At 54.4% G+C, this 26,893-nt stretch overlaps 5 protein-coding genes across 5 annotated transcripts; 2 read left to right on the top strand and 3 right to left on the bottom strand.

Annotated features, from left to right (window-relative positions):
- Positions 1-1,419: 1,419 nt before the first annotated feature.
- IUM83_03765 (Chloride Channel (ClC) Family) lies at positions 1,420-2,256 on the bottom strand (the record flags this gene model as incomplete). The annotated part of the gene is made up of 1 exon (XM_067927794.1): positions 1,420-2,256. One exon carries the CDS (start codon positions 2,254-2,256, stop codon positions 1,420-1,422), a length of 837 nt encoding a protein of 278 aa, XP_067795155.1.
- A 127-nt stretch (positions 2,257-2,383) lies between these two features.
- IUM83_03764 (uncharacterized protein) lies at positions 2,384-2,880 on the top strand (the record flags this gene model as incomplete). The annotated part of the gene is made up of 2 exons (XM_067927793.1): positions 2,384-2,784; positions 2,841-2,880. 2 exons carry the CDS (start codon positions 2,384-2,386, stop codon positions 2,878-2,880), a joined length of 441 nt encoding a protein of 146 aa, XP_067795154.1.
- An 840-nt stretch (positions 2,881-3,720) lies between these two features.
- IUM83_03763 (ATP-binding Cassette (ABC) Superfamily) lies at positions 3,721-4,590 on the bottom strand (the record flags this gene model as incomplete). The annotated part of the gene is made up of 1 exon (XM_067927792.1): positions 3,721-4,590. One exon carries the CDS (start codon positions 4,588-4,590, stop codon positions 3,721-3,723), a length of 870 nt encoding a protein of 289 aa, XP_067795149.1.
- A 256-nt stretch (positions 4,591-4,846) lies between these two features.
- Positions 4,847-5,587, bottom strand: IUM83_03762 (Glucanase inhibitor protein; the record flags this gene model as incomplete). Its single annotated transcript, XM_067927791.1, has 1 exon — positions 4,847-5,587. One exon carries the CDS (start codon positions 5,585-5,587, stop codon positions 4,847-4,849), a length of 741 nt encoding a protein of 246 aa, XP_067795148.1.
- A 3,774-nt stretch (positions 5,588-9,361) lies between these two features.
- IUM83_03761 (serine protease trypsin-like protein) lies at positions 9,362-10,126 on the top strand (the record flags this gene model as incomplete). Its single annotated transcript, XM_067927790.1, has 1 exon — positions 9,362-10,126. One exon carries the CDS (start codon positions 9,362-9,364, stop codon positions 10,124-10,126), a length of 765 nt encoding a protein of 254 aa, XP_067795151.1.
- Positions 10,127-26,893: the final 16,767 nt, after the last annotated feature.

The raw sequence follows: 26,893 nt of genomic DNA, 5'->3' as shown, positions 1-26,893 counted from the left end.
AGTACATCCCAACCAAATTCACAAGTGATACCTCGGAGCTCGCGCTGGCTACAGCAGTTCGAGCTTATCGACGGTAAAACGGCTCGAGAACGGCGGCTGGAGAAACGGAACGAGACCAAGGAGCATCGGCTTGAAAAGAAAAGACAACGCATGGAGTGACGGCGTAGCATTTTGATGCGGCACTGTATTGCACCAGCATCGACGAAAGTGTTTTGAGCTTCACCTCAACAGCTCAAAAAGTTTTGTATTTCTGAGAGACGAGATTTCTGTGTGGAAATCGTATCTTCAGCTTTGTGTTGTACTCGAAGTACTGTAATTCGATTTTGTCAACAGTTAATATGGCTGCGAACCAGTACTTCGAAGCATCAGTTAGAAGTCGAACACACTTTACTCAGACCACAACTTTTACGACGAAGAAGGGGGAAATTTTACGCGCGTAAGCAAGAGATATTTGTGACTGCCAGATCTAGCTTGAATCTTCAGATGGTATCAAGGATTTATTTACCCGGTGGAACAACCCAATGAGTTGCATTTGATGCTGCGCGTATTGTCGCGGGGTACAGGCTGACGTGGTGCGAAGGTTGCGCCAAGTCGAGTTTCGCGTTACGCAGTTAGGATCCCTCACGCAATTAATCCCCTCATTCTTCAGGTGTCCCCAGTATATTTGGTTGTACTGCATGTTGGGATGCGTAAGTAGTGCTTGTGTGTGGTTGACCGACTTTTACCCACACACAACATACTAGTATTACACAAGGCTTGACGCGGCAATCCTAAAGCGCTACGAATGTACTGGTGCTTTGATATATCTCATGATTTTCAATCAGTTCTACCGAAAAGGTTCGAGGGTTGAGTACGCTTCGGTTGTTCCGGTGTGATCCATAAGAAAATTCTACCTGCTCCTCGTAGCACGATCAGTTGGGGTTACTGCTTTACGTAGAAGTAGGCGAAAACATTTGAAATCTGCGTCGACACTCATCCCGTATTTCACACGTACTTCACTTAACTTTGCGAGGAATCTGCCCTGACCTCTTAGGCCGAAATGTATGACATGGATATGACCTAGCACTATGGCCGTGCCACATACTCCAGGAGCACGACGTTGAGCAAGTCGACTATGCCCACAGCGGCACCACGGAGCACCATCATAACTTGAGCTGTCAGTTGGTAGTGATCATATCGCCTCGTCACACACTTTGGTGAACAGAAAATGGCAAGAAGTTCGCGAGGACAGCACGTCAAAAAACCAGGTCTGTGGCAGATATCGAGATTGTAGTCATAATTCTCTGTACTCGCGCTGCACTTGCCCTTCTACAACCATGATGCACAGAATTACTGCGTTCGTGTCCCTCATTTAGTTCAATTCTCATATACTCTCAAGCTGACGAAAGCTGCGCGCTCGGGGAACAAACAGCTCAGTCTCTACGCGACGAGATGCAGCGGCTCAATGACCCAGTCGATGTCTTCGGGCCTCGTGACATTCGAGTCAAATTGCCAAATGGCCTTGTTGCGCCGTACTGTGACGTCCTCAGCCTCGCCAGAGTCCGCCAGCGTCACCTTCACGTGCTCGGTGATATCAAACAGTACCGCCAGCATGAGTCGCTCATGGACAGGTACGCCCAGCACCTTGGCTCCCGAGGAATTCGTCGTCGCCCGCTTCGCAACTCGCTCGTACTGAACACTCATCAAGTGCGCGCTGTGCATCTCGATCTCCTTCATCTCCGTTTGGATCCCCGCGCTCGCAGACTGCAACACAAACGACTTGAACGCGTCGTAGCTGACGGTCTCAAGCGACCGCTGCAGCATCTTGGCGACATCACAGTCCGGTTCCAACACCCCGGGTGCCTCAGACTCCCGCGCCACATAGTCCGCGAACTCTTTCGAGTACATGGCCGTCATCGTGGTCTCCATCGCGTACTTAGCGCCCTCCAGGAACTCGGCCACGTCCACCTGCGTGTGCTGCGGCCGGTTCAGGTGGTAGAACATCAACCGGTTGGCCAGCCAGCTCATCTCGGACGGAGCGAACACATCCTGCTTCTGGTATGCCTCGAACACGTCCTTGCGAGCCCGAACCTTGTCCAGAGTGGCGAGGACCTCTTGAAAGCCTTCAGGGGGAGGCCCGTCACCACTCGACGACGACGCGAACTGACGTCGCTTGTGCCATCCCGTCACTCGGCTGCACCTAAGCTTAGTGACTTGCTGTCCACGCTGGATAACCCTACAGCCTCCATACGCGAGGCGTCTCGGGAGAGTGCGCATGCTGGAGACGTGGATGACGTACGCGGTGGAGACTTTGGTGTGCGCACAACACCACGCGCACTGGTTCTACCCGACCACCTTCAGAAGTCAGCTCAGTTCGCAATAAGTCGGCGGAAGAGCAGGTAGAATGTTCTCCGCTCTACGTCGTTCGGGTAGTGCACGCGTCGTGTCGGCCGTAGCTCGGTCGTCTGTAGCGCTCCATGCGTCGCCACCCCAATTGAGTCAAGCTCTGCAGCTGCAGACGCGGACGTTCCTGACGAGCCCGAGAGTCACCAGCTACGTCATGGCTCGGGCCAAGTTGCTGCACCTGGCGGCGCGCACCTTGATGGCGTACAACCAGATCATGGAGCTGGACAGCGCGGCCTCCCCGCTGAGTCGCTATTTCGCGCACAGCGCCACGCTGCGAGACCGGGTGTACATGTACCTGGTGTGCCTGATCCCACCGGACCAACCCATCGACCTTCCAGAATTCCTGGCCGGTGCCAAGCAGGCTGCGCACGTGGTGATGCGCCAGATCTACGCACAAGAGTGGGCTCATAACCTTGGAAAAGTAACCTCATCGTCGTTGTCGTTGTCGTTCGAAGAGGTGGCCAATCAGCAATGCATCGACAAGTGGGCTGTTAAATTGGACGCTCAACGAGAAGCGCTGCGCTTGCCCCTGGGCACCACGTTCAAGCTGGAGAAGTTGGAGGTGGACGACGCCAGACTTGTAGAGGCCGAGTACGAGTACTCGGACGCGGCGGAAGATCAGAAGAACGACACGTGCAGCATGTACCACATGAACGAGGCGGTGAGCATGAAGGTGCGGTTTGCAGCCACGGAGCACTTGCTGGTGTTCACAAGTGACGGCGACGACCAGCCTACCCGCCACACGTTGAAGTCTACCTTTGACTGGAGCTTCTACTCGGACGTGTCGAGGGCGCGCCTGGTGGATTGGCGGATCACCAAAGCGACGCCGTTCAAGCTGGAGCTGACAGTCGCTAAAGGCGAGATGAAAACCAAAGTGCTTGCGCCGATGTGAGTGCTCGAAAGTGAGGTCTGGGAGTAAGTTTTTGCAGTGCTGTTGAGTGCTGTACGGTAGGTTAAAAGGCCCTAGCAGGAGACCTCATAGAATTTGTACTTTTGTATCCTTACAACCAAAACCAACGGACCAAGTACACCAGTGCACCATCGAACAATCAAACTCCAGATAACGCGCTTGAATCGCAAGACCTCAGGTTAAATTAGAGAGGCGTCGTCAGCTCGATTGATAAGCTGGCAAGTTCTCTCGGCCATTCGTCAACACAGACTTCCTCTATGCTGAAAAAATAACAAGCAAGTTTTCGTTGAAGATATCCATCTCTGCTTCTTGCATCTCAAAATCAAGGGACTGAGCATCCAATCCGCACGTTGCAAGTATCATTGTTTGACTTCACGGTTACCGTTCCTTATGTCATTTGCATCCAACTGAGCTGCTTCACATGATCACTCAGTTTTGTCGTCCTTAGTAGCTTCCTTTGGTTCTCTCTCAACAGCATCTTGTTCAACGATGTTCATGCTTTCAATGCGCCAGTCGATGTCTTCCGGGTCCGTCACGCGCGACTCGAACACGACTTGGTAGACGTTTTCCTGCTGCACGTAAACGGTCTTGTCCCGATGGACGATGTTCAAGTTCTCCACGGTCTGGACATCCACATGCAGGCGCAAGTGCTCGATCGTTGCCTCTAGAGACATGGCCTTCGGCGGCTTCTTGAAAGCCACCAAGTCTTCGTACTCCTTCTCCGTCAACCTTCGATAAACCACTCTCGTGAGCCTCGCGTTCTCCACTACGAGGCCCTCGCACTCCATGTGGAAGTTGCGCTGCAGGTAGCTCTTCTTGACCTGTAGCGCTATTTCGTTGTAGTAGGCGGGCGTAGAGTACTGCTGCAGTACGTTGGCCATGTCGGACGAGCTGTTCTCCTTACCCGCCAGAAATTCCGCGAACGCGGCGCTGTTCATCGCCCAGAGGTACTCTTCCGTGGCGATGCGAGCGCCTTCCACGAATTCCAGGAGGTCGACACTCGTCTTCTGCGGCTGTTGCAGCTGGATAAACTGCCAGCATTGGCCCATGGTGCCCAATGAATCGGCGAAGACGTTCTTTTCCTGCCACTCCAGCAGCTTGGGCAGTCGCGGGACCGTGCGGTTCCAAAGGCCTCGAATGAAATTAGGGCCATGCACGAACTTGGGCCAGTTTTCACTGTCTGGGGAGCTGGAAAAGCTGCGAAGTGCTGTCGCTGCGGCGGGGCGGCGATCGATAGAAAATCGGTGACGAGGGGCGAGAAATTCTCGCGCTCGAGCTGCAGATGGGGCCAGCATCTTGGCGTGTTCCAAGTGGGAGTGCGCGCCTACATGAGGTCAGGCTCACGCATCGTCACTCTTCTGATTGTCGGGCGATAGTGACACAGCAGGTTGTGAAAGATGAACTGATGCAATACATGTGTACTGCGAATCGAGAGAGATTTGTGGTATATTGGACTCATAGGTTTCGTTGGTCGTGAAGTGTCTAGCGATGCCGTACTAACGTTAGTTAGTATTACTGTGCGGTAGTTCATGATTAAACTTCGTCCGCTGTTTAGTACTTGGCCTTCATGGCATCGTTGATGAACGGAAGCGCCGACGACACGCGCGAGTAGATGGCGGGGGAGTTCTTCACGCCGCAACTGCCGCCGCTCACCAGGCCGATCAGGATGTCGTCGCCATCGCCCTTGCCGTTCTCCTTGATGAACGGACCACCGGTGTCGCCCTGGCACGGAGACTTGCCCTGCTCACCGCCGGCGCACACGTGGGACATATCGATGGTCGAGGACTTGAGCGCCGTGCGGCACGCGTCGTTGCTGATAACCTGCTGGCTCAGGGCCTGCAGCTCCTCAGCGCCCATACCCTTGGGAGGGGCGGCGGTGAGGCCCCAGCCCATGGCCGTAGCCCACATGCCGCTGCGAATGTCCGCGCCACCCGGAGCCGGCAGCTTCACGGGCTTGTACTTGCTTGGCTTGACCAGCGTTAGCACGGAGAAGTCGTTGGCGAGCGTCGTCGCGTTAAAGTGCGGGTGGTCCTTGACATGCTTAACCTTGATCTCGTCGCCGTCGTCGCCACCGTTGATGTAGTGAGCGCCCACCGACACGAAGTTGGCGGAGGCCGTGGTGGTGCACGAAGCGGTCGTGAGCACGTGGGTGGGCGAGATGAGAACTCCACCGCAGAAGCTGAAGTCGTCCGCAGACTTGGGGTCGACGGTGGAGCGGAGGCCCGTCGTGTACGTCTTGGAGCCCTGCGGGACCGTTTGGCCGTCGAGAATGGCGGAAACGGAGCCGACCAGGACTGACGCGGAGATGAGCGTAGAGATAATCTTCATAATATTAAAGCTGGACTTGGACGTGGTGCTGGGACAGTCGGCGGTAAAAACCAGAGTGACGAAGCGCCAGTAATCGCAGCGTAATGTTCGCAAGGTCAATTACTTCAAGTAATTTACTTGTTCATGAGCGAGCCGGAGACACGCTGGGAGAGGGCTAGTGTGCAAGATTTGCCGTCGTCCGTTGTGCCCACAAACAGCGCGAACAGCAAGAACTCTCTGCACATGTGGTATTGCAGCAGGATGGGGTTGCCAGATGAGAAAAAAAGTCGAGAACAGAACACCCAAAAGTATATTACGCTACCATTGTGTTTATGAAGTACAGAATACATGTACCGGTAACCGCTACATGTTGTAGCCCCCAACAGTTGTAGGCTACAACTTGTAGTTACTGCGTTCTCAATAGGGCTGAGCGGGTTGCGGAGGGGCCTAGCACCGAGTAATTGAGCGAGTTGAGCACTGCACACTCCAGGACAATCATTATACTGTGCATGTACACGTACCGATTGTTTTGTCGAATCGACAGATGCTATTACAGTGTAAAACAAGGATACATGTATAGTGATGACTCCCGGAACCTCAACGTCTGCCGTGCTGGTACAATTGACTACCCTTAGATGTGCGTGCTCTACATGTAAACGAATACATCAGTGCATTTGTCGCGATCGTTTATCCGTGGCAATGCCTTCTACAAAGTATGTTTTCAAAACGAGGTTTGTATTGCAGCATAACCGAAAGTATTATCTCATTTAGATATCTTTAGATCACATATGCTTAATTAATATGGGGTATAAGATGGTAGCGCGGATGAATACTGAACATTCGCTCTCTTCTGCAGCGTACTTTGTCGACTTAATAACTCCCAGGTGAGGGCAGAAATGTGTTGTGTTGTAACGAAGGTATGGTAGATACCGTGGAACAATGATTTTAAATTGCTGGAGAAGGCCTGCAAGAGGAGTTATAATCTTGTAGCTTCAATTTCTTTGATGAGCTTGTCATTCATTTCCTGAAAGGGCATTGTTCGGACATTTCTGTAGCTACCGCGCCGAACTCATAGGGGGGGGGGGGGGGGGGCTCTCTATTTTCGTTTAACTAGAAACAATAGACTCCTGGTATCGTTGGAGGTTGTACCGAATCGAATGATGAGACTGTATTCGCTACTGCTGGTACCGCGTCCAACTCATAGCCACTCGAAAGCGAAACTCCAAATTGCTTTTCATGGCGAAATAGTAGCTCGGCCATTGTTCTCATAGTATTATACTTCAGTAAGTGCATGGGAATGTATCCTAGACAACAGAAGTACTGTAATGATAGCAGCAACGTAACATCCGCTGACTGATACAAAATACAAAGAAGTCAAGCACGTGGATTCACCTTCAGCAACTAAACATTTGTTGCAAGTTGCATTGTCTGTCTCGAGCTACAAGTCGCTGCTATCGGCACTACTTGACAAGAATGCATTCGAATTATTCTGTTGGTCGCAGGCCCACGGTGTGACTGTGTTTTGCACGTTCGCGGCAAGGTTGCAGCTCAGGTATGCCGTTGTCAACACTATTATTGTCTCCTTACATACATTTGTACAAAGCGTCGTAGAAGGTTACATGTTTTACGTGCACTCGACTCGAACACCTTGTTTTCTCGTACGGCGTTGTCCAATCAAACAATGGGCTTGACTTGTGCTCCTCATCTATCGTTACTATAACTAAGAAGTAACTTCAAGTGCGGTTTGTTCACGTGTTTGCCAGTTTATATTCTTTTTCTGTCATAGTTGAGTGAACATTTTGGGCTATGTCGGAATATGCCACAACTACTGCTGACCAAAATCCATTCGCGCGATAAACCGACATTAGAAATAAACCTTCACAAGAAGTGCGATAGTCCTTGTAAAGTTATGCGAGGTGTAGAGGGTAACTCGCACTCAGGAACAGGTAGTTGAACCAATCAATGAAACCGTAGTCAAATGTCCATCCACAAGTTGTCGACGACAACAATTCATGTGATGTAGCGTGAATATTGATTGATGCATTGAGGTCGTTGAATGCAATATTGCAGCGAAATCGATACAAAAAACGAGTTCACATAAGTTCAAGAGTGCTTCAGGATATCCGAAAAACTCGACCAATATGTTTTTCTTACCTCATGAGCCCCTGGTCGTCCGGCAGTGCTTCTTCATACTTTTTGCACACTACCGGTACCACAAATGTTAGCCTAACTACATACGCAACTTGAGGCGGATTAGTTTGAACAAAACAGTTCGTCAGATCCCAGATCCTAGTACTACGTAATAAAACACGTTCGATGCAATTTTGCTGATGTTGAACTCACTTCTGAAATAATAGGGCGAATTTTAAAAGTATCTTCGTCAATTCGTTGACTGATAGGATTACATGTACAATTTTGCCGCGCACTGTAGGACTACATATATCAAAATGCCATTGTGTTGAGTATGGAGAGTTTTACTGATAATATGACTCGCTCGAGCTTGTTTTGGATTATAATTGGTTAAAGGAGACTATACTGTATATACGAAGGGTCTGTCGACGCACCAAAACAACCCGGGGCTCGATGAAGATGCATTATTATTCAGATGAAATTACGTAGGCATCCACACCGACTTGGCTGCTGCGGTCTTTTCATCAGTCCTGTGGTGGACGAGTTGGTTGCTGTGGATGTCTGCTTGGCTGAGTCGCTTCAGTGCGTGTTTTGGGGCACCAGTGTCCCGAGCGTGGAAGGTACCAACGCCATTCTTATCCTTTAGCCGTGTTACCATCACAGATCCACCCACGCCGAATACTGCACGAACTTGAAGATCAGGAGGCCTTGGCGAATCAAGGCCAGAACTACGCCCTCGGCATAGGCGTACCCCACCTGGAGTCCAGCGATCTATATGTCGCTTGAAGCTACAGCACGACATCTTCTCCTTGAGTAGCCTTAGCACGATCGAGAGCGCTCACACGTGTAAAAGTGGATGGGCGTCTGCTCACACATTACAAGTGGATTGGCATCTACTTGGCGTAGTCTGTCGCGATCCGCCTGGGCCCGTTGCACGGGCAGCAGGGGGTCTGCCATCGCTCTCGCAAATGGAGAAGTGGTATGTACTTGCAAGTCTGACCTGGATAAAAATAATTAATCAAAATTTGCCTAATTTTGTTTGCGTCGCTTCAAGGGCCAGTCTTATGATTATACTGTACCTAAGACTGGCCCTGAGGCGAACCGCATGTACATGTATCTGAAAATTCGGTTCAACATCTGCCCCACGACAGCAAGTGCTTACGACTCGTTTGCTGGTTAATACTAGTACAGTATACACTGTACCAGTATATATAACGGTTGCTCACGATTTGGTCTCCCCAATCTCGTGATTAGCCCTCATGTTTTTGCTGAACGTGGTGCTATCGCTCAGTTGTGCGAAGCTCGATTCATTTTCTTCATGCTGGAGACCAACTTAACCGCACGTTTTCAAATCGATCCCATGATGTAGGTACTACCGGATCTACTTACGATCAGCAGCGACAAGCAAACCAACATGTGTGTACACGTAGAGATTTTACAGTATCGAGCTTGTTGCTGTTGCTGTCTCTGGGGCAATGGAAAACAGTAGATCTTGAACATGGGTTCAGTTTATGCTGGTTTAAGTAATCCGTGTCACGCTACTGTACATGTACGATTCTCCGCTGCTGCAGCGTTCTCATTCCTGGTTTTACCGTCAACAGCCCAAGTCAAGCTACCCACAGCTCAAATATGAAGGTCATCTCCACCCTCGTGTACGCGTCCGTTCTGGTCGGCTCTGTGTCTGCTATCCTCGGCGGCCAGAAGGTCCCGCAGGGCAGAAAGACGTATACGACGGGTCTCCGCACCACCGTCAACCCCAAGTCTGCGGACGATTTCAGCTTCTGCGGCGCCGCTCTGATCTCGCCCACCCACGTGCTCACGACTGCTTCGTGCACCAAGGCGTCCTCCGCCAACTTCGTGTCGGTGGGCGCGCACTACATCAACGGCGGCGAGGACGGCGACGAGATCAAGGTCATCAAGGCGGATCCCCACCCGAAGTACAACAAGGACACGCTGGCCTACGACTTCGCCGTGCTGACGCTGGCCAAGGCCAGCAAGTACAAACCCGTGAAGCTTCCGAGTGCCGCGGACGTTCAGAAGGGCATGTGGGGCACGGCCATGGGCTGGGGCCTCACTTCGGTCAATGGCATGGGCGCTGAGGAGCTGCAGGCCCTGAGCCAGCAAGTGTGGAGCAACGAGGACTGCAGCACAAAGACCAAGTTAACTATCGGTGAGTCGCAGTTTTGCGCTGGCGGCGCTCAGGGCAAGTCTCCGTGCCAGGGCGACACTGGTGGTCCGTTCATCAAGGAAAACATGGGCCGGACCGACGCCGATGACGTTCTCATCGGCCTGGTGAGCGGCGGCAGCGGCTGCGGCGTGAAGGACTCTCCCGCCATCTACTCGCGCGTGTCGGCGGCACTTCCATTCATCAACGATGTCATGAAGGCCAAGTAAGCAGCAGTTTTGTCTTGAGCTGAGTTGGCAGTAGTACTTCATCCAGATACGTCTTCGTAGATATTTTTTTGATTTGATATACAACAGCTGCGGCAGATACTTCGCGACCAGACGTAATACTACGTAGTACATATTCAATCGAAGTTTCGATTCGAACCGCTCTTGATTCTCCTAAATGTGTGCGAGATTGCACGAAGCTCAACATACCACGACTGTTCTAACAACGGTCATTAGCATTTTGCAACACTGCCGTTGTAGGAACCAGAGCTCGCAAATGGCGATTTTCGGGTTACCCGCACCCGCCCGATCGCTCCTCTTGTTCACTCCGGGTACCCGCACCCGCCCGACAGCACCGTTCGGGCACCCGAACTTTTCCCGGCCCATTATATACAAACAGAGCCATTCAAAACAAAATGTGCAATATATGGTGAGTGTGGTGTAGGGGACACCAGATTTCGTTGAGCACTCGAAGTCAAGGTACCATAGTGAACGACATAAGTTTTCCGCCTTTGTGGACGATAGCACGATATTTATGAGCTCCATGAAGGAACTTAGCCTCGTTAAACGATTGCTGGAGGATTTTGGCGGAGTATCAGGCTTCGGGTTCAACCTCACAAAAGCATTTTGATTAGCCTCAACACTATCGGAACACCAACAAAATGGAATGGTTTCCCTGTCCTTCATCCCTCCGTACAACGAGACAACTTGGATACTGGGTCGGCAATACATCGGCCGCTAATGACAACTGGGAGATCCGAATTGAAAAAAAATCAACGACGACTAAGAATTGCTACTAAGCTTGCTTACTATCAGCAACTCGGTGGCGCAAAGGGTAACATTGTTCAATGTCGTGGCACTACCATCAATACTGTACATGGCTAAGCAATTTTTACCCCCAAAGGACGCCCTGCGTCGGCTAGAAAATCTTCAAAAGCAATTTATCTGGAAAGGTTCAGCAAGTACAGCAGCAACCAAGCACAAATTCAATCCGGCTTTAATTTTTACCCCACGTCAACAAGGTGGGTTAGGACTCCAAGAGATCAAATCAGCACTAAGAGCGACCCGAAGCAATCTCACGGAGAGATGGCTCCACGAGGAAACAGATATCTATTCTGCAGCTTGGCATAGATAAGTTCATCCCGAAAACTCATGAAGAGTTCATGTTGTGGTTTTCAGCCTACTAATTTAAGTATGATTGAACGAAGCCTGCGCGAATCCAAGGGTATAACCCAGATATCCGCGCAACGCTTAGGTCTGCAAGAGCTTTGGTGGGCACACTCCAAATGCCTACTACCAGATGTTGCACAGCGTGAAGAGATTAAACGTCGTCAACAACAAAATGCTGCAACAAGCTCCTGTTATTGGATAGAAGGAAAACTACTGCGTTTCACCACAACAGACATCAAACACCATGATATCCCAGCAGATTTAGCAGGGTTTCTGCGAAATTCGACTTAACGCGATCCGCGTTGTCGTCGACTGCGTTGTAGAGTAGCAGTCCGTCGTGCACACGAAAGCGGTGTGCACGCGCTCGAAGGTGCTTGGGCAGTTTCTGACGGGACTTGTCAGAAGGAGCTGTGCCATAGGCCAGCAAGAGCTTCGCGTCCGCGTCGTGCGCGTACGCGGCCTTCACATCATCCAACAGAGATGATGTGGCTTTGCTCGATCGCATGGCGTCAATGGCATTGACGTCAGCAGCATCTGCGTAGTCCGGCCGACGTGATAACGCGTCGGCCACTACATTCAATCTTCCGGGTTTGAATTCGACCCGGAAGTTATACTCCGCAAAGAATGAGAGCCATCTCGCCATTCTTTGTGATATGTGTGGCGACTTCACTGCGGTACGCAGTGAAGCATGGTCGGTGTAGACCACGAATGGTCTACTTCCAAGCAAATACACTCGGAACTTTGCGAGTGCGTACTTCATGGCAAGGAGTTCCTTGTCATGCACCGGATAGTTGCGTTCAGCTGGCTTCAGCTGACGCGATTGGTAATAGACGACACGATGACGGCCCTCGTGATCGTGCTGCATCAACGCGCATCCGATCGCGAAATCGGATGCGTCACACACTACGTGAAATGGGCGATCTTGGTCAGCCACCGCCAAGATCGGCGCCTCCGTCAAGCCCCGCTTGACTGCATTCAATGCCTTTTGGCAATCGGGTGTCCGATTCCACACAGCTTCTTTCTTAAGAAGTTGTGACAGCGGGCGGATCTTGCCCGCATAATCCTCCACGTACTTGCACAAGTACGTGGCCAAGCCAAGGAACTGCCTCAGTTTTTTGACACTTGAAGGCGTTGGCCATTCATTAATCACTCTGACCTTTTCCGGGTCAGGGCGAACGCCATTTTTCCCTACGAGACACCCGAGGACGGATATCTCGCTCGCCCCGAAGATACACTTCTTCAGGTTCGCGTAGAGCTTATGCTTTCGCATAAGCTCAAGTAGCTTCCGGAGATGCACCCTGTGCATCTCTACGTCGGTCTTCCCGTCCACAGCCCGGCTGTGGATGAACACATCATCGAAGTAGCTCGGCGCGAAGTCGCGCACCGAGCGCAACAAGTGTGTCACGCACCTGTTGAAGGTCGCAGGGGCGTTCTTAAGCCCCTGTGGCATCACTAGCCATTCCCAGAGCATGCCGCTTGGCGTGCTCACTGCCGTGAGAGGGATATCGCTCTCACGCATTAGGATTTGATAAAATCCGTCTCGCAAGTCGAGAGCAGTGTAAACGGTGCTCCCGGCCATCGAATCGATGATAACATCTTTTCGTGGTATCGGCGTCTGCGCCGGTACCGTCGCATCGTTCAGCTTGTTGTAGGCATGAACGATGCGCCATCCGTCCTGTGGCTTCTTAACACAGAACGTCGGAGCACTGTGCGGGGACTTTGATTCCTGCACTTGCCCTGCTTTGCGACGACTTTCAAAGAAGTCGTCGATTGCTTTGACTTGCTCTCGCGGCAGTGGCCACTGCCGCGTGACACAGTACTTCGTGCCCGGCACGAGATCAATCTCGTGATGAATGCCCTTATCCTGCGGAAGCTCCGCAGGAATCTCTTCCGGGAGTACGTCTTTGTACTCCCTCAATAATTCGTAATAGGGACTCGACTTCAGCGAGTCCCAGCCTTGTTCCTCGAAGCGCTCTCGCTTCGTCTTCGCACTGAGAGTGTCTTCACTCTCAGTGGTACTTCCCATGAAGAGCTGCCTCAGCTCGTCCCTCTCGCTCTCCGTTCTTTCGCTGTCCGAAAGAACGCAGACTTGTTCGATGCGTCCATCGTGCAAGTCGCGTGTGAAGCGCTTCCAGCTCATGGCTGGAAGCGAAGTCAACTCCGACGCCGTCGTCGGAGGATTAGCGAGTCCCATTTCGCGATACTGGAATCCAGTATCGGTGCGCGTCAAGACGCTTAGCGTCTCGACGTCCGGCGTCACCGCCTTAGTCTGCCCAGCAGACTGTCCTTGTTGCGTCTCGGTCCCGGACCGAGACTAGCGCAACGTTCTCCGCTTGCGCCGTCTTCTTGTTGTGCGGAGCCCGGCTCCGCACTGTTGTTCTTCTGGTCCAGGTCCGGCCGTGGACAGTTGTTCGCCGGCAGACCCTGTCTGCGGGCGCGCGATATCAAGCCCATCTTGATCGCATGGCGCTTCGTCGTGCAGCCCGGCTGCACGACAGCATGCAAATTGCGTCAGTGCGGTACGTTTGCAACCGTCCGCACTGTTTGCAGCGTCAACTCCCGGAGTTGACACACCTTCGTCACCTCGACGCCATTCATTGGCGGAGCCCCTCATGACCGAGGGTGCGTCGGCTCCGGGAGCCGACGCGTCGTTGTCGACCTGACCTCTTCGGGTCAGGGACTGTCCCTTACACGCTTGAACGTGGGTGTTGGTTCCCGGAACCAACACATCTTTTTCTTCCGACGTCGGCAGCATTGCCGACGTTGGTCTCACTTGTGCGCGCCCTCGCGCACTTCTTGGGCACTCCGGGACAGCAGCATAAAGCGCTGTCTCGACTGGTGAGCCGCGCGCATCTGATGGTGCGCGCGCTGCGGTAACAGGGCCATCGCTCTCTGTTCCGCTGTCGCGGCCGAAGCGCACGAGCGTGCGCTTCTTCCAGTCTATCACCGGATCATGCCGTGCAAGCCACGGCATGCCCATTACTACGTCGAATTTATCGTCCAGGTCCAGGACGATAAAGTGTTCGACAAACACTCGTTGTTTGTACGAGAAGCGCACGTTCACGACGCGCTTCTCGGTCTTCACGATGGCACCTGTTGCCAGTCGTACCTCCAGAAGACTTCGAGGTGTATCTACCTCCTCGAAGTCAAGTCTCGACAGGCTTCGTAGTCGAACAAAGTTGTTCGACGCGCCTGACTCTACCAAAGCTCGAAGAGAGTCACTCGCTCTCTTCGAGTAAACCTTCAAGATGACTAGGTTCGGCCTGTCATCTTGTTTCTTGCAGTGAGAGCTGGTCTCACTGGGGGCTGCAGTCCTCAGTGTCGCGTGCCCGATGTCGGCACGCGCGACTGCATTACCAGTAGGGCGCCCCGCGCCTACTGGATGTTCGCGTTTGTTGTTGGTCCGCGGCGATGCCTAGCATTGCCACGACGGCCACCTCCAGGGTGCATGGGAGCTGTACACTCCCGTGCAAAGTGACCGATCCTTCCGCAACGGAAGCATCGCACGTTGCCTCCCTGCTGCTGGTAACCAGCAGTTGTTGCATTCGAGCGGTCCATTGGTTCCGGACCTCCCGTCCTCGCTACCGGGCGCGGTTGCGGCCTCGGTACATTTGCATGGAGTTTAGCCTGCCGCAAACTAAACTCTTCTTGCATGGCAAGGGTGATTGCAGCTTCGAGAGTACTCGGGTACTCTCGGAAGAGATATGTCTTCACGGGCCCATCTCTAAGTCCTTTCATGAACGTGACAACCTTGGTCGCCTCATCAATCGGGTTAGTCACGATATTTGATACCAAGTATCGTGCGCGCTGCGCGTAAGCATGGACGTCATGCTTACCCTGCTGAAGGTCGAGGAACTCCGCCCTCGACCGGAACTCGTTTTGCGGGGGCCCAAACGCTTGTTTGAGCTCCTCTTTGAATACCTCGTACGTGCTGAAGCACGTAGGATCGGAGAGTCGGCGCCCATACGCCCAACTCCTTGCGCGTCCGCCAAGGCAGGACATGGCGAACGCGACCTTCGACAGCGGGTCGACGATGCGTCGAGCCGCTATGGCTGTATCGAGCTCGACAAGCCATCGGAGGAGAGGCTCGACCTCTCTTCCCACGTAATTGCTTATGCTCAACTTTAATGGTTGAGCACGCGGTGTCGTCCCTGACGACGCCGTCACTGAGGAAGCAGCATCACGCTGCTCCTTCGTGATGAACCCCAGAACAACACCATGTTGCTCCGTCGGCGATAGCGTACGCAGCATCGTAGCTATCGCCGCTTCTCTAATGACTGTTGACAGTCGTTGGAGGGCTTCCCACTCTGGGTCAGACAGGTGGGGGCAGTCAGCGCGTGCAACATGCGTTGCAGGCGTGTTGGAGCTCTCCATGGGCACCTCCGTGCTCATGTGGTTCTCGGCTCCGCGTTCGTACACCGCGTACGAACGTCAAGCAGTCGGTCGTTGGACGGACTACAAAGTGCTACCAGGTGTAGTGGGCCTACTTTGACTCACTATTTTAGCTTACACGTTGCGCTACGTGTATGAGGAAGCGTAAGTACTTAGTAATTACTTAGGTTAATTATATTTGAATACACAAATATAAGTTAAGTAAGAAAGGATTCCAAGTGACTTAGATTAGGTAAAATGAGAACTGTATTGTTTGTAAATTGATCTTCCGCCTAAATCTGCTAAAAACTGTTTATCATCTATGAAAGGGGTTGACAGCGGCTGGCTGTCAGAGCCCCGCCAATATGCACGTCTCTGATTGGTAGAAAGATGCTGCTTTCTACCAATAGGATCTTTGGGTAGGTGTGGACCACTCATTGTGGTGGCCCACTTCAATGTATCCATTGGTGTGGCATACACCAAGGTGAGGAAGTATCTAAAACTTTAACAGATATCCTATCTGTTAAATTCACAAGTGGCTTGTAGCCACTTGTACGTGTAACCCCGTTACAATAGACCACATTATTTGGGAATGCGAGAAAGCTCAAATCGCATGGAAAACTTGGTTAGACCGCTTGCTGGGCCATCCAACTAAACCAAGCGACCGCACTTCCCTGCAACCTTTTCTCACCTCACGACAAGCTCCTAGTATAACCCAATACTTTATCGCAACTGCTCAGCAGTGCATAACCAGATAGACTTCTCAACACGATGAAGCCATGGCGACACTGTGGGTAATTTGGTCAACTCTCACTCCAACACTACTGTGGTGTCTCCGAAATCGACAAGTATTTGACCAGCTACACACATCAATAAAGGAAACAGCATCAGTGGTACGTGCAGCAGGGTGATGGCAATCGCTAGTGCATGGAAAGCCAACCACAAAACTAGGCTATTGTCTCGAAACCTGCCACCGCATTATGATGTCGACGGATGAGGAAGTAGAACCTACAGAGCTCACCGTGTGGATGCTTCGATACCACATCCGGAAATTACAGAAAGGAGGAGGATGGCTGCTATATAAGCTACAAGAAGAAAATGTGTGGGTGCTACAAGCGGCTGGAAGTATCTGCTTTCATCCACAGACCACACACAAAGACGATGTGGAATATCTTCTGCGTCAGAGGACTGATGCAATAGCACGAACGGAGGAGACAACCAACGTATTGTTGCGAATCGAAAGCATGGAGACTGGGACGAAGCTAAAACCATGGAGCTCCACACCCACAGAACGTGAACATCCCTTGGATCGTTTTTTCGCAGTCCAAAAGGTGAAGCCAGTACGGTCAACGCTTGCAGTTGCAAAATTTCTCGCCAAGAGTGAGGAGACCATAAGTTGTATATTCCCGACTGATCGTGAGCAAAATCCTCAGGCTTACCTTTGGAGAACAGCTGGACACCTCCAGAGAAAACCAACTACCGCTCTAACCCGACAGACGAACACATTGATTGCTCGTCTAACTGCATATCAGGCTTCTATAGATAAAACCTAACACCAAATAGAACGCCGTTACCCCTCCCCCCCAGTCAAGGTACCAAGACGGCCAGGAAAGCAGCGCCGACGGTACTGCTCGGCTGGATGGTACACTGTGCCAGTCCGCCGAGCTCGCAGTACCAAGACGGCCAGGAAAGCGGCGCTGACGGTACTACTCGGCTGGATGGTACACTGTGCCAGTCCGCCGAGTTCGCCGAGCTCGAAGTACCGAGACGGCCAGGAAAGCAGCACCGACGGTACTACTCGGCTGGATGGTACACTGTGCAAGTCCGCCGAGCTCGCAGTATCAAGACAGCCAAGAAAGCGACACCGACGGTACTACTCGGCTGGATGGGTACACTGTGCCAGTCCGCCGAGCTTGCAGGCTTCACGGGCGCACTGCGGCAGACCGACTGGGAATTAAGAGCACCGGAGACCAAGGACGGGTGGCGCCACGCAAGGGGAAGACGCACGTACGGCGGGCCGAGTGCGGGGAGCGCTAGGAGACGCTCAGCCGAGTTCAAACCAGTTTCCAGGCCCTGAGCTCGGCTAAACAGAGCCGCCGGCCGCCCAAACGACGCGGGGCACGGCCAGAAGGCGCAGAAGAGGACCAAGCGTGAGCCCGGCGAGCCCAGCAGCACTCAGCCGAGTCGGCGAGACCTCCCCGTGGATCTCGCCGGGTTATCCGGACAGCTTATCCGGCTCCGCCGAGTTCGAGGCGTTGTAGCGAGGGTGAAGGGTCGGCCGAGATCCGAAACCACTCCATTTCACTTGATATTTGTATAGGACCTTAGGAATAGTGGAGGCGCCCTTTCAGGGCGCCCAGGAGACTTAAGAACAAACAGAGCAGAATTTTCTAGGCCCACAACACGTGCACACTTTCCGGTAAGTCCCTGCACGGGGTCGGATTATGCCTGCCGTCGGTACCCGAGAGGCATAGCTTGTAGGGTACTCGACTGGCAGCGCCAAGAGATTAGGTCGGCCCGGGATTGGACGTTGGGTGCTCACCAAGTGCGAAGGAAAAGTCTCGCTAACTCAGCGAGCCGGTACGCCGGACAGCCTGGGTGCCGTTACTCTTCAAGTCGGGTTGCTTCTGCCCCGGCAGCCTGTAAAAGCGCTAGCGCGCCGGCGTCCATCCTTTGGTGGAGGGCACAGGAGTTTGTGAACGGAGTCCGCTAGCTCGGCGGATCTCCGGAAGAGTGGACCCTGGTTGGCAGGTGTCGGCGAGAGGCGAGACACCCGCTGTCCCGGTTGGGCCGAACCGCGAGGGGACGACCCCTGCGCAGGCCAACAAGCGCTGACCTAACTCAGCGATTGTTGTGGTTTGTGCTGGAGATCCACATCTGACGATATTTGTGTGTTCTGCAACACCACAACTGGTGCCGCGACCCGGGAACGGGTGTGTGCTTGTGTTTCGTAGGTACCAGCTAACCAAGGTTTGAGAAGAGCAAGGAGAGTGAAGATGATCAAGGGAATTGTAACGCCGAGCCTGGCGACGGCCAGAGCTAACTCGGCGGAGCTAACCAACTCGACGGACTCGACGGCGGAAGTGACGCGCTCCGTCTCGTTCGACGATGAGGAGACCCAAGACCATGGAAGTGAGGATGAGGAACAGTTGGAGATGAAGGCCGAGTATGACGCGGTGAAGTCGACGGCGGAACTACTCGACGAAGTCGAGGAGTTGTCGCTACAAGTTGGGCGCATGGGAAACCCGCGCCCAGTTCAGCGAAACTTAACCGCCGAGCTCGGCGATGATGCGGACGATGATGATGATGACGTTGCTCCAGGGGACCGTCCGCCCCTAATACCGCGAGCGACGAAGAATGCAGATACGCCGAGTGCGAACAAGGTTTTAACTCGACTCGGCGAAGAGATGAAGACGCAGAGTTATTGGATGGTGATGTTTGGGCCGGTGGCGATGGCCCAAGCGAAATGGCCTGTGCTGGGGCCGGAGCTGCTGGCCCAGCCAGTGAACAGCACCGACGTCAACCAGTTGGCGGAGGACACCATGTTGCTTCTGAAGGCGATGAGGTATCGGTGCACGAGCCGACCCAGCAGCTTGATGCAGGACGGATGGACCCCAAGGCGAGCCTCGCTGGAGTTGATGCGGTGGAAACGGCGACTAAGATGGGCGTTCGGGCTCGAACACCCGGCGGGACCTCGGCAATCGATCGCAAAACGAACCGCCGAGTCCCAGCAACTCGGCGAAGACCCCAGCAGGATTCCGTTGCCGAAGACGCCGGAGACGAAGAAAGGTCGGCGTGAGGTGTTCCGGGCGACGGAAGGGACCCCGTACTTTGAAGACTCCCACATGAAGACTCCTGTGAGAGAGAGGTCGAGTGGGCCCCGGTACGCCGAGTTCTACGACGCGGCGGACGAAGTAGAACTCGGCGGAGACGACGACGATGAGGACAGGGACTACCACGACTCGGCGGAAGACTCGGCGAAGGCGGTAATCAAGCGGCTGAGCTTCGACGACAGCGACAGCGACAGGACCCAGTACTTGGAAGTGGGTACCCACGCTTCGCTGGACAAGATCGCCGAGTTCGAGGGAACGCGTTACCGCTCTGAAGACTCACCCCAGTGGTTGAAGCGATTCGTCTACGAAATGAAAGGTACGAGGATGGCCCAAGATCCTTGATGCGAGCCGTTCTCACTGAGTTTGCGCAGCTAAAGGATGGTACCGCCAGCTACCGAAGAAGACTCAGCGGAAGTGGAGCCTTCTCAGCGAGGCATTTCTGGACTACTACTGTTCGCAGTTCGACCAGTCAGCGCGTACGCGCTACTACTCAGCTCGACGCAAGGAGAACGAACCTGTGTGCGACTTCCTGATACGCTTGAACTGTCGTGTAGGAATTCACGATTGTACGAGTCCTCGTCCCTCAGCCTCGACAAATGGGACGAGTCCTACCAACAACACACGCTTCCCTCCAAAGGTCGGCGAAGATTGTTGGGATTAAACCTGAAGACCAGGTCCGATCCCTTACGCCGGGCTGGAAATATGCCTTGTGTTGAAGTATCGGTCAGGTAGGTAGAGCCCACACACAGGCACCGCCAGCCACGAGCAACGGCTGGGGTGCGTAAATATAAACGCTTTCGCGCTAAACCCACTGTGGTCCCTCAGAAAGGAAGGGTACCGGGCCGGTCAAGGCCTTTGACAGGGGCGCCGAGGTGAAACCTCGGCCAAAGAGTCAAATACACTGGGGGGCCATGCCACGCACCCAGGTCAACGTACAAACGTACAGGGAGGACTCTCTACCTCCCAACACTCGGCCACTATCCTCTCTTGGCCTTACCAGGGCGAACTCTCGGTCAATGTACCTTAAGTTCACCGGCAGACATACCCCGCGTCGGCCGAGCGTATCCAGACCCTACAGCGAAGCTAGCTAGACTTACCGTAGACGGACTTGACCCTGATGGCTTGGGGGGAATATTCTGCTCTGATTTAATAGTTAGAGGCGGTGAGGCCTCGACTATAACTAATCCCTAATGTCTATACAAATACCTAATATGAACCGAGCCTTCGGTCTAATCCTATAACCGGACGAGCCTTCGTCTTAAGTCCGGATTCCTAATAGGAGGCAAAAGGTGTATCCACTATGACTACCTGGAGAGCTCGGCGAGAATTTATTAGGACCCGCCGAGCCTCACAGTCACTAACTAGCTTTCTGTCACTCTGGCGCGGTAAATGTGAGTACCCAATAGGAGACCTCGGTCATCTTCTCTCAAACTCTCGACGCCGTTAGACATCGGTCCGGTGGCTCCACTCCGCAGTCAAAACCCAATCTCACAACCGCCCCCACCTCGACTCGAACCTGTCAGGTGGTGAGCGTCGTGGTGCACGTCATTGCTGCCAGCATGTCTGCTCCCCCGAGCCCTCGGCAAGGGCGGCAAGTCTTCACGTCGGAAGCTCTCGGCCGCGCTCTCACGGTAAGCTATGTAGTGTCTTCGAAGCTTCGCTGGTTTCCTCATGCTAATCCTCCATGTCTTCTTTGCATACCACAGTATGACCCAAATGCATCCATCGTGCCCTTCCCTCCTGAGTTCACGGCTAGGTTGGTTGAGGCCTCGGCGGGGCCAACTTCCGCCTCTGACTCGCACAGCGGGGCACCCCGAGGTCTCCCGTCATTTCCTGTGCGCGACCTTCTGCCGAGAGGTGATGCTGCGTCCAACCCCAGCGCCTCGGCTCGTTTGCCACCAACTCCTGCCTCTGATTCGCACAGCGGGGTGATAACGAGCACTGAAGCCGCGGGTTCGGGTCGCGTCAACGGTTCGCCTCCTTGCTCTCCGCGGAGCCCTCAGTTGGATGAGCCTGGCGGCACTTCATCCAACCCGACCCAGTATTGCCGACTCGAGGAGGGTGAGGTCACGGAGGCGGCCTCTCGGCGCCCTCCGAACCCTCGTCGCGATGTTCTTGAAGACGCTGTCCGGGACGCCGCCGAGGATATGGTCCGAGAGGTGCAGGATCACACCGAGCAGCGTTCCGCAGACCTCGGTCACCTCATGGTGGGCTTGGTGCGTCATCCTCCGCTCCGCCTCGACTCTGATCTCGACCAGCGCCTGGAGGACGCCCAAACCCTCGGCGCGGTGATCCATGCATTGGCTCCAGATGCGCCGTCGCCTGCCCCCGGCTGGGACGCAGAGATGGCTGACCTTTGGGCGGAGGTTCGTTGCTACCAAGATCAGCTCGCGTACAGTGATGCGCTGCTACGCCGAGAAGTGGACGAGCGTCGCAAGTTCGAGGTGCTCTGCAACCAAGCCTCGTTCGAGCGCAACCAGCTCGCTGAAAAGTTTCGAGCCACTCAGGAGGAGCGAGACTTCCTTTCTCGCAAGATGGATATCGCGGTGAATGCACTCCGGCAGAGCGCTGAGATGTCTGACAACTTGAAGGCTCGGTGCTCCAAGTATGAGAGCTCGATCAGGGAACTTCGGGCGGTCATCAAGAAAGACCGAGAGGGGTTCAAGTCGGGGCTAATTTCGTACACGAAGGCGGTGGAGAGGTTTAACACATTCCTCCACCAGCAAGACGCTCAACGAGCCAGTTTGTGCGGTCTCGACCTCCCCGATGACTCGTCGCTTCCGCCCGTGGTTTTCTCGTTGCTCAGAGAGCTCGACGAGCTGGGCTTGCGATTGTCTGAGGTCGCGGTGGGCTCTAAGCGTCCTCACCCGATCTCCTCGGCCTCGACGGCCAGCTCAAGCGTCGCTCGCTCCCAAAATGTCTCCGGACCATCACAGACGGCTCGCATCTGTATTCTGCCTGACTCCTCGGTCGAGCTGTCGGACGACGAAGGCATTGTTGCCCCACCAGCCAAGCGTCAGAAACGTTCAGCCAAGGTCTCGGCGAAGCCATCGCCTCATACCAAGCTCCCACCGACGCTTGCGGCATCGAAGTCCCAAGTTCAAGCCAGGCGTACCTCTCGCCTTGGCAAGCCGTCGGTGGATCTGAGGGCCAAAGCAGCAGCGAAGGCAGCCAAGTCTCGACCAGATTCTGGTACTATTCCGCAACCCACGGCCCAGGACTCGTCGTCGCTACTGCACGGGTCGTCTCCTCCAAGTGGAGGCGGGACTGGCAGCACGAAGACTCGGCCGACCGACAGGTCTCCAACGGCGAATAGTGGTTCTCGTTCTCAGTCACCGCCGGAAGTCTTGGAGGTCGACGCCGACAGCTCGGTCCACGCGCCTCCGTCGCCGCATCCGTCCGACTCTTCAACGAACTCACTGCCCAGCTCGCCAGCTAGGCTTGAGGACGCTGAGGTTCCGACTTCGCCCCCGGTCCCACCGGGGTCTCCGGACGACGAGTTGGAAGCTGGCCGAGATCTCGAAGAAAAGGCGCCGGCCCCTGTTGATCAGGATTCTCCGTTCAAGGAGTCTGTGGTGATCAAGCCTCGTCGGGACGGCCGTCCGGTTCGTCCTGCTTCTACCGTGGCCTCACTCCAATCGAAATCATCGGTCGATCAGGAGAATGCTCCCGATGACTTCGTCTTGGGCCTCGATGGAACATCGGATGCGGAGCCCGAGGTTACGGACCTTACTGGACGTGATGCTGGAGATGGGTTTCGGTTTGGGAAGCCGTCCGAGAATTTCTGGAGGGAGAGTCTGTCAAAGAGTTTTCCTCAGCAGCAGAAGCCATGCGAGGCGAAGAAGCCTGCAGCTCCCCCCTCAAAAGCTCCCTCCAAGAAACGTCGGCAGCGCAAGACATCGCCGCCACCGAGTCTCCGGCGTGAACGTGGCGAGCCTACGAAAAGTCGGCGAACGGCTTCTAAGGATGCCACGACTGGGCCAGTTCGGAAGTCCGACACCTCGGCTTCGTCCAAGAAAACTTCTGGTCGCTCCACGAAAACCTCGCCGGACGACGCGTTGGATCTTCTCGAGACTCCTTTCACGGCCCTTGGTGCTCGGGTCTGCTGGCAGAAGATATTGGAAGTTCGGGTGCCTCGGCCTGCTGACAGTGAAGTCGCGGTGGAGTACTCGGCCGAGGGCATTGCTGCCTTCGCGGATTGGGAAAACTCGGCCCATCCGTACCAACAGTTCCTGGCCAACCTCCCTGCCGATCCTTGTTTGTTCAGCGCTGCCGAATTCATACCGGACGAGCGCATTTCGATACGGGCAGATGGTCTTCCGTTGGTGGTCAAGTTCTGGCGACAGTTCAACGGCCGAGCAGTCGGCCCCACCGAGAAGATCGACTTGGGTTTCGCCTTGTACGAGAGTTCGCATTGGATTTCCCCGGCTGCTGTCGAACGATGGCTCCAGCAACTTGCAGAAGAGCTCGGCGAGGGTTCTCCCGCTTACGTCGAGGCGTTCGAAGCTTGGACAGACTACCATTCCAACCGGAATGGGCGTGCCGATCGTCTCCGCCTCCGGATTCCCTACCGTCTGTGGCGTCGGTGTTACCCGGATTCGCACGGGCGCATCCATTGCACCCCGGAAGTCATGTTCGATCCCTCGGTTCCCATTTACTCCGTGGATAATTTCCTGTGGACCCCTATGACTGCGGACTGGCGCACCGAGGTGACGGAGCTGGATGGCCACGAGCCCTGGCGGAACTGTTGGGTGGATGTGCCTGCGGCGCATCCTTACAACACCATCTTCGCCCCCTGCAACCCAGCGGTCCCGGTCTTCGTTCCTCGTGGGATGACCCTACAGCAAGTTGCGTCGGCTGTCACTGTCGATCTCTCGCTGGACCCCAAGCTGGTCACCGCGCCGTGGGTTCGCAAGTTCACCCGCTTCCACGCTTCACCGGATACTAGGGCCCCTGCTGAAGCTGGAGACTCGGCAGCCGAGGGCTCGGAGGCTGAGGAGGGGGAGTCTGCGCGTTCCCACGGCGTAGTGTCGACAGAGCGGTCGGCCCAAGGCTCGGTTGAAGAGGCTGCGGACGCTCGCGACGGTCACGTGGATGAGGATCAAGCTGCCACTTCTCGCTCGGGTGCACGTGCAGTTCCTCCGGCCGAGCACTCGAGCGACGAAGACTTCGGCGACGAGCGCGCGGCCGGTGGCTCTGCTCCGGAAGCTGGAGGGTCGGAGGCTCAACCCAGAGCCGGGGAGCCCCAAGAGGCGCGCCTCACGGTACTCGCTCAGGTCGCTTCTAACTCGGACCCTTGACCCCTTGGTCTCTTGTTTCCGCTTTCATGTTTGCGGCTGTAGTTAGCTCAGGGTCTCTCAGTGATTGTAGCGTAAGGGTAGCTAGCTCTCAGGTTTTCGCTAATCGTCTTTTCATAATCTTTGCGTATCTCATCACCTTTCTCCAATCGTAATCTCCACCCGTAAGCTCGTTCCAATTACATGCAAATGTACAATCATTTTGGTGCAGTAGTCGTTTTCGTCTGCTTGGGTGGGCTGCATCGCCCCACCGGCAGTTCATCATTCGCGACAGGTTGCAGCTAGTCCTCGTCAGCGACTTGGACCATTTGCAACCGTCGGTCGCGGCGTTTCTCGCGCAAGTAGTCATACAGCAGGCCGCCGCAAGACAAGTTGGCGGCTGGCTCCCACGAGGGCTCTTCGTAACCGCCCCACTTCACCAGAAACTCTCTGACCGAGCGCTCGGTGCTGTTCGAAAGTGGAACTCGATTGTCTAAGGTCGCCTCCACCTCGTACTCGCCAGCGAGCTGGTCTGGCTCCCAGCTGTCCTCGGGCAGCAGCTCCTCGTCAAAGTCAAGTCTCGATCCCTCGGTGACCTCTGGGGTCAGCCGAGTTCTTGGTCGATCGCTGAACTCGCTCACAGCTTTTAATCGCGACACATGTACCACCGGGTAGAACCGGTACACACTTCGATCAGGCAGTTCCAACTCATATGCATACTCGTCGACCTTTTTCTTGACACGGAAAGGTCCATGCCAGCGATGTGCAAGTTTCTTTATCAACCCAGGTTTCACTCGTTCCATGTATAACCACACTCGATCTCCAGGTTTGAACAGAGAGTTTGCCACCGACTCTTCGTCGGTTCCATCAGTTCCGCTGACTCCTCGTTCACCGCCGAAAACGTCGTCCTGTATTGACCTAGGCATGGCTGCCCTATCCAGTCCACTCAGCGTGGCGTTATGCTTCTCAGCACGCCGAGCCTTCTCGGTCGCCTGATACTCTTTAGCCATAGCCAGGGCGATCTCTTGTTGTCGGTTGACTTCACGTCGCCACGCTAGGGAGTTGGACTGCTGGCCGAGCCCTCGCTTAAGAGACGACGACATCGCTCGAAGGCTCGACCGCGCGCCCCAACCATGCATGAGATAAAAAGGGGTGTCCTTCCTTGTAGCATCATGCGAATTGTTGATAGCGAAGATGAGCTTTTCCACAATCTCATCCCAATCTTGCTGGAGCGGGTCCTCCGCATACACCCGCACAGATTGCATCACGGTCTTAACCGAGCGTTCCTGCTGGCCATTTGCTTGTGGCCGATAGCTTAGTGTAGCCCGAGACCTCGATTGCATCATCTCGGTGAATGCTTTGAAGACCTCACTCATGAAACGAGGGTCACAGTCGTGACGTATCAACGACGGCGCACCGAACCTTCGGTAGACGCATTCCTCGAACGCTTGTGCCACACAGAGGACTGAAGTGTCGGCCATGGCTTTGCCCATGACAAAACCCGTGAATGCGCACTGAAATAGCAACAGTGCGGTGTTCCCTCGCCGAGTCCTCGGCAGAGGTATAACGAAGTCCATCGATACAATTTGCATCGGGCGCTCGGCTAGGATGTTCCCTGGTGAGTACCCACGGAATTGTGGGACGCTTTTACTTGAGCTACAGTCCGGGCACGAGCGCACATGCCGCTCCACATCAGCGAACAGTAATAGTCCGCCTTAACTCGGTGGTAGGTGCGGACGATACCTTGATGTCCGCCCTCCAGTGAGTCATGACAGTTCTGTAGGATCTCCTGGACCATCGTTGTCGGCACCACCATCCTAAATGTAGTCTCGTCGGTTCGTTCCTTTCCCCACCGACGGTTCACTCCAAGGAAATAAAGCAATCCGTCTTCACTCAGTACAAACTTGTCAGCCACTTTCCAGGCTTCTCGAGCGGCTATGTAACTCAGCTTTACCTCTTCTCCTTTCAGCATCGTCTTTAGGTTCGACCAGCGTAATTCTTCATCTTGGGCGGCGCATATGCGTCGGCGGCACTCTTCCTCCACCACCGAGGGATCCATTTCGTCAGCACTCGGTTCGTGCACCGCTGCTGCATCAAGCCTCGGTTGGGCCTGTTCGTCG

This window comes from Phytophthora cinnamomi, assembly GCF_018691715.1.
Source record: "Phytophthora cinnamomi strain GKB4 chromosome Unknown Contig21, whole genome shotgun sequence".
Taxonomy (NCBI): domain Eukaryota; phylum Oomycota; class Peronosporomycetes; order Peronosporales; family Peronosporaceae; genus Phytophthora; species Phytophthora cinnamomi.
This window is presented reverse-complemented; position numbering and strand designations above follow the sequence as displayed.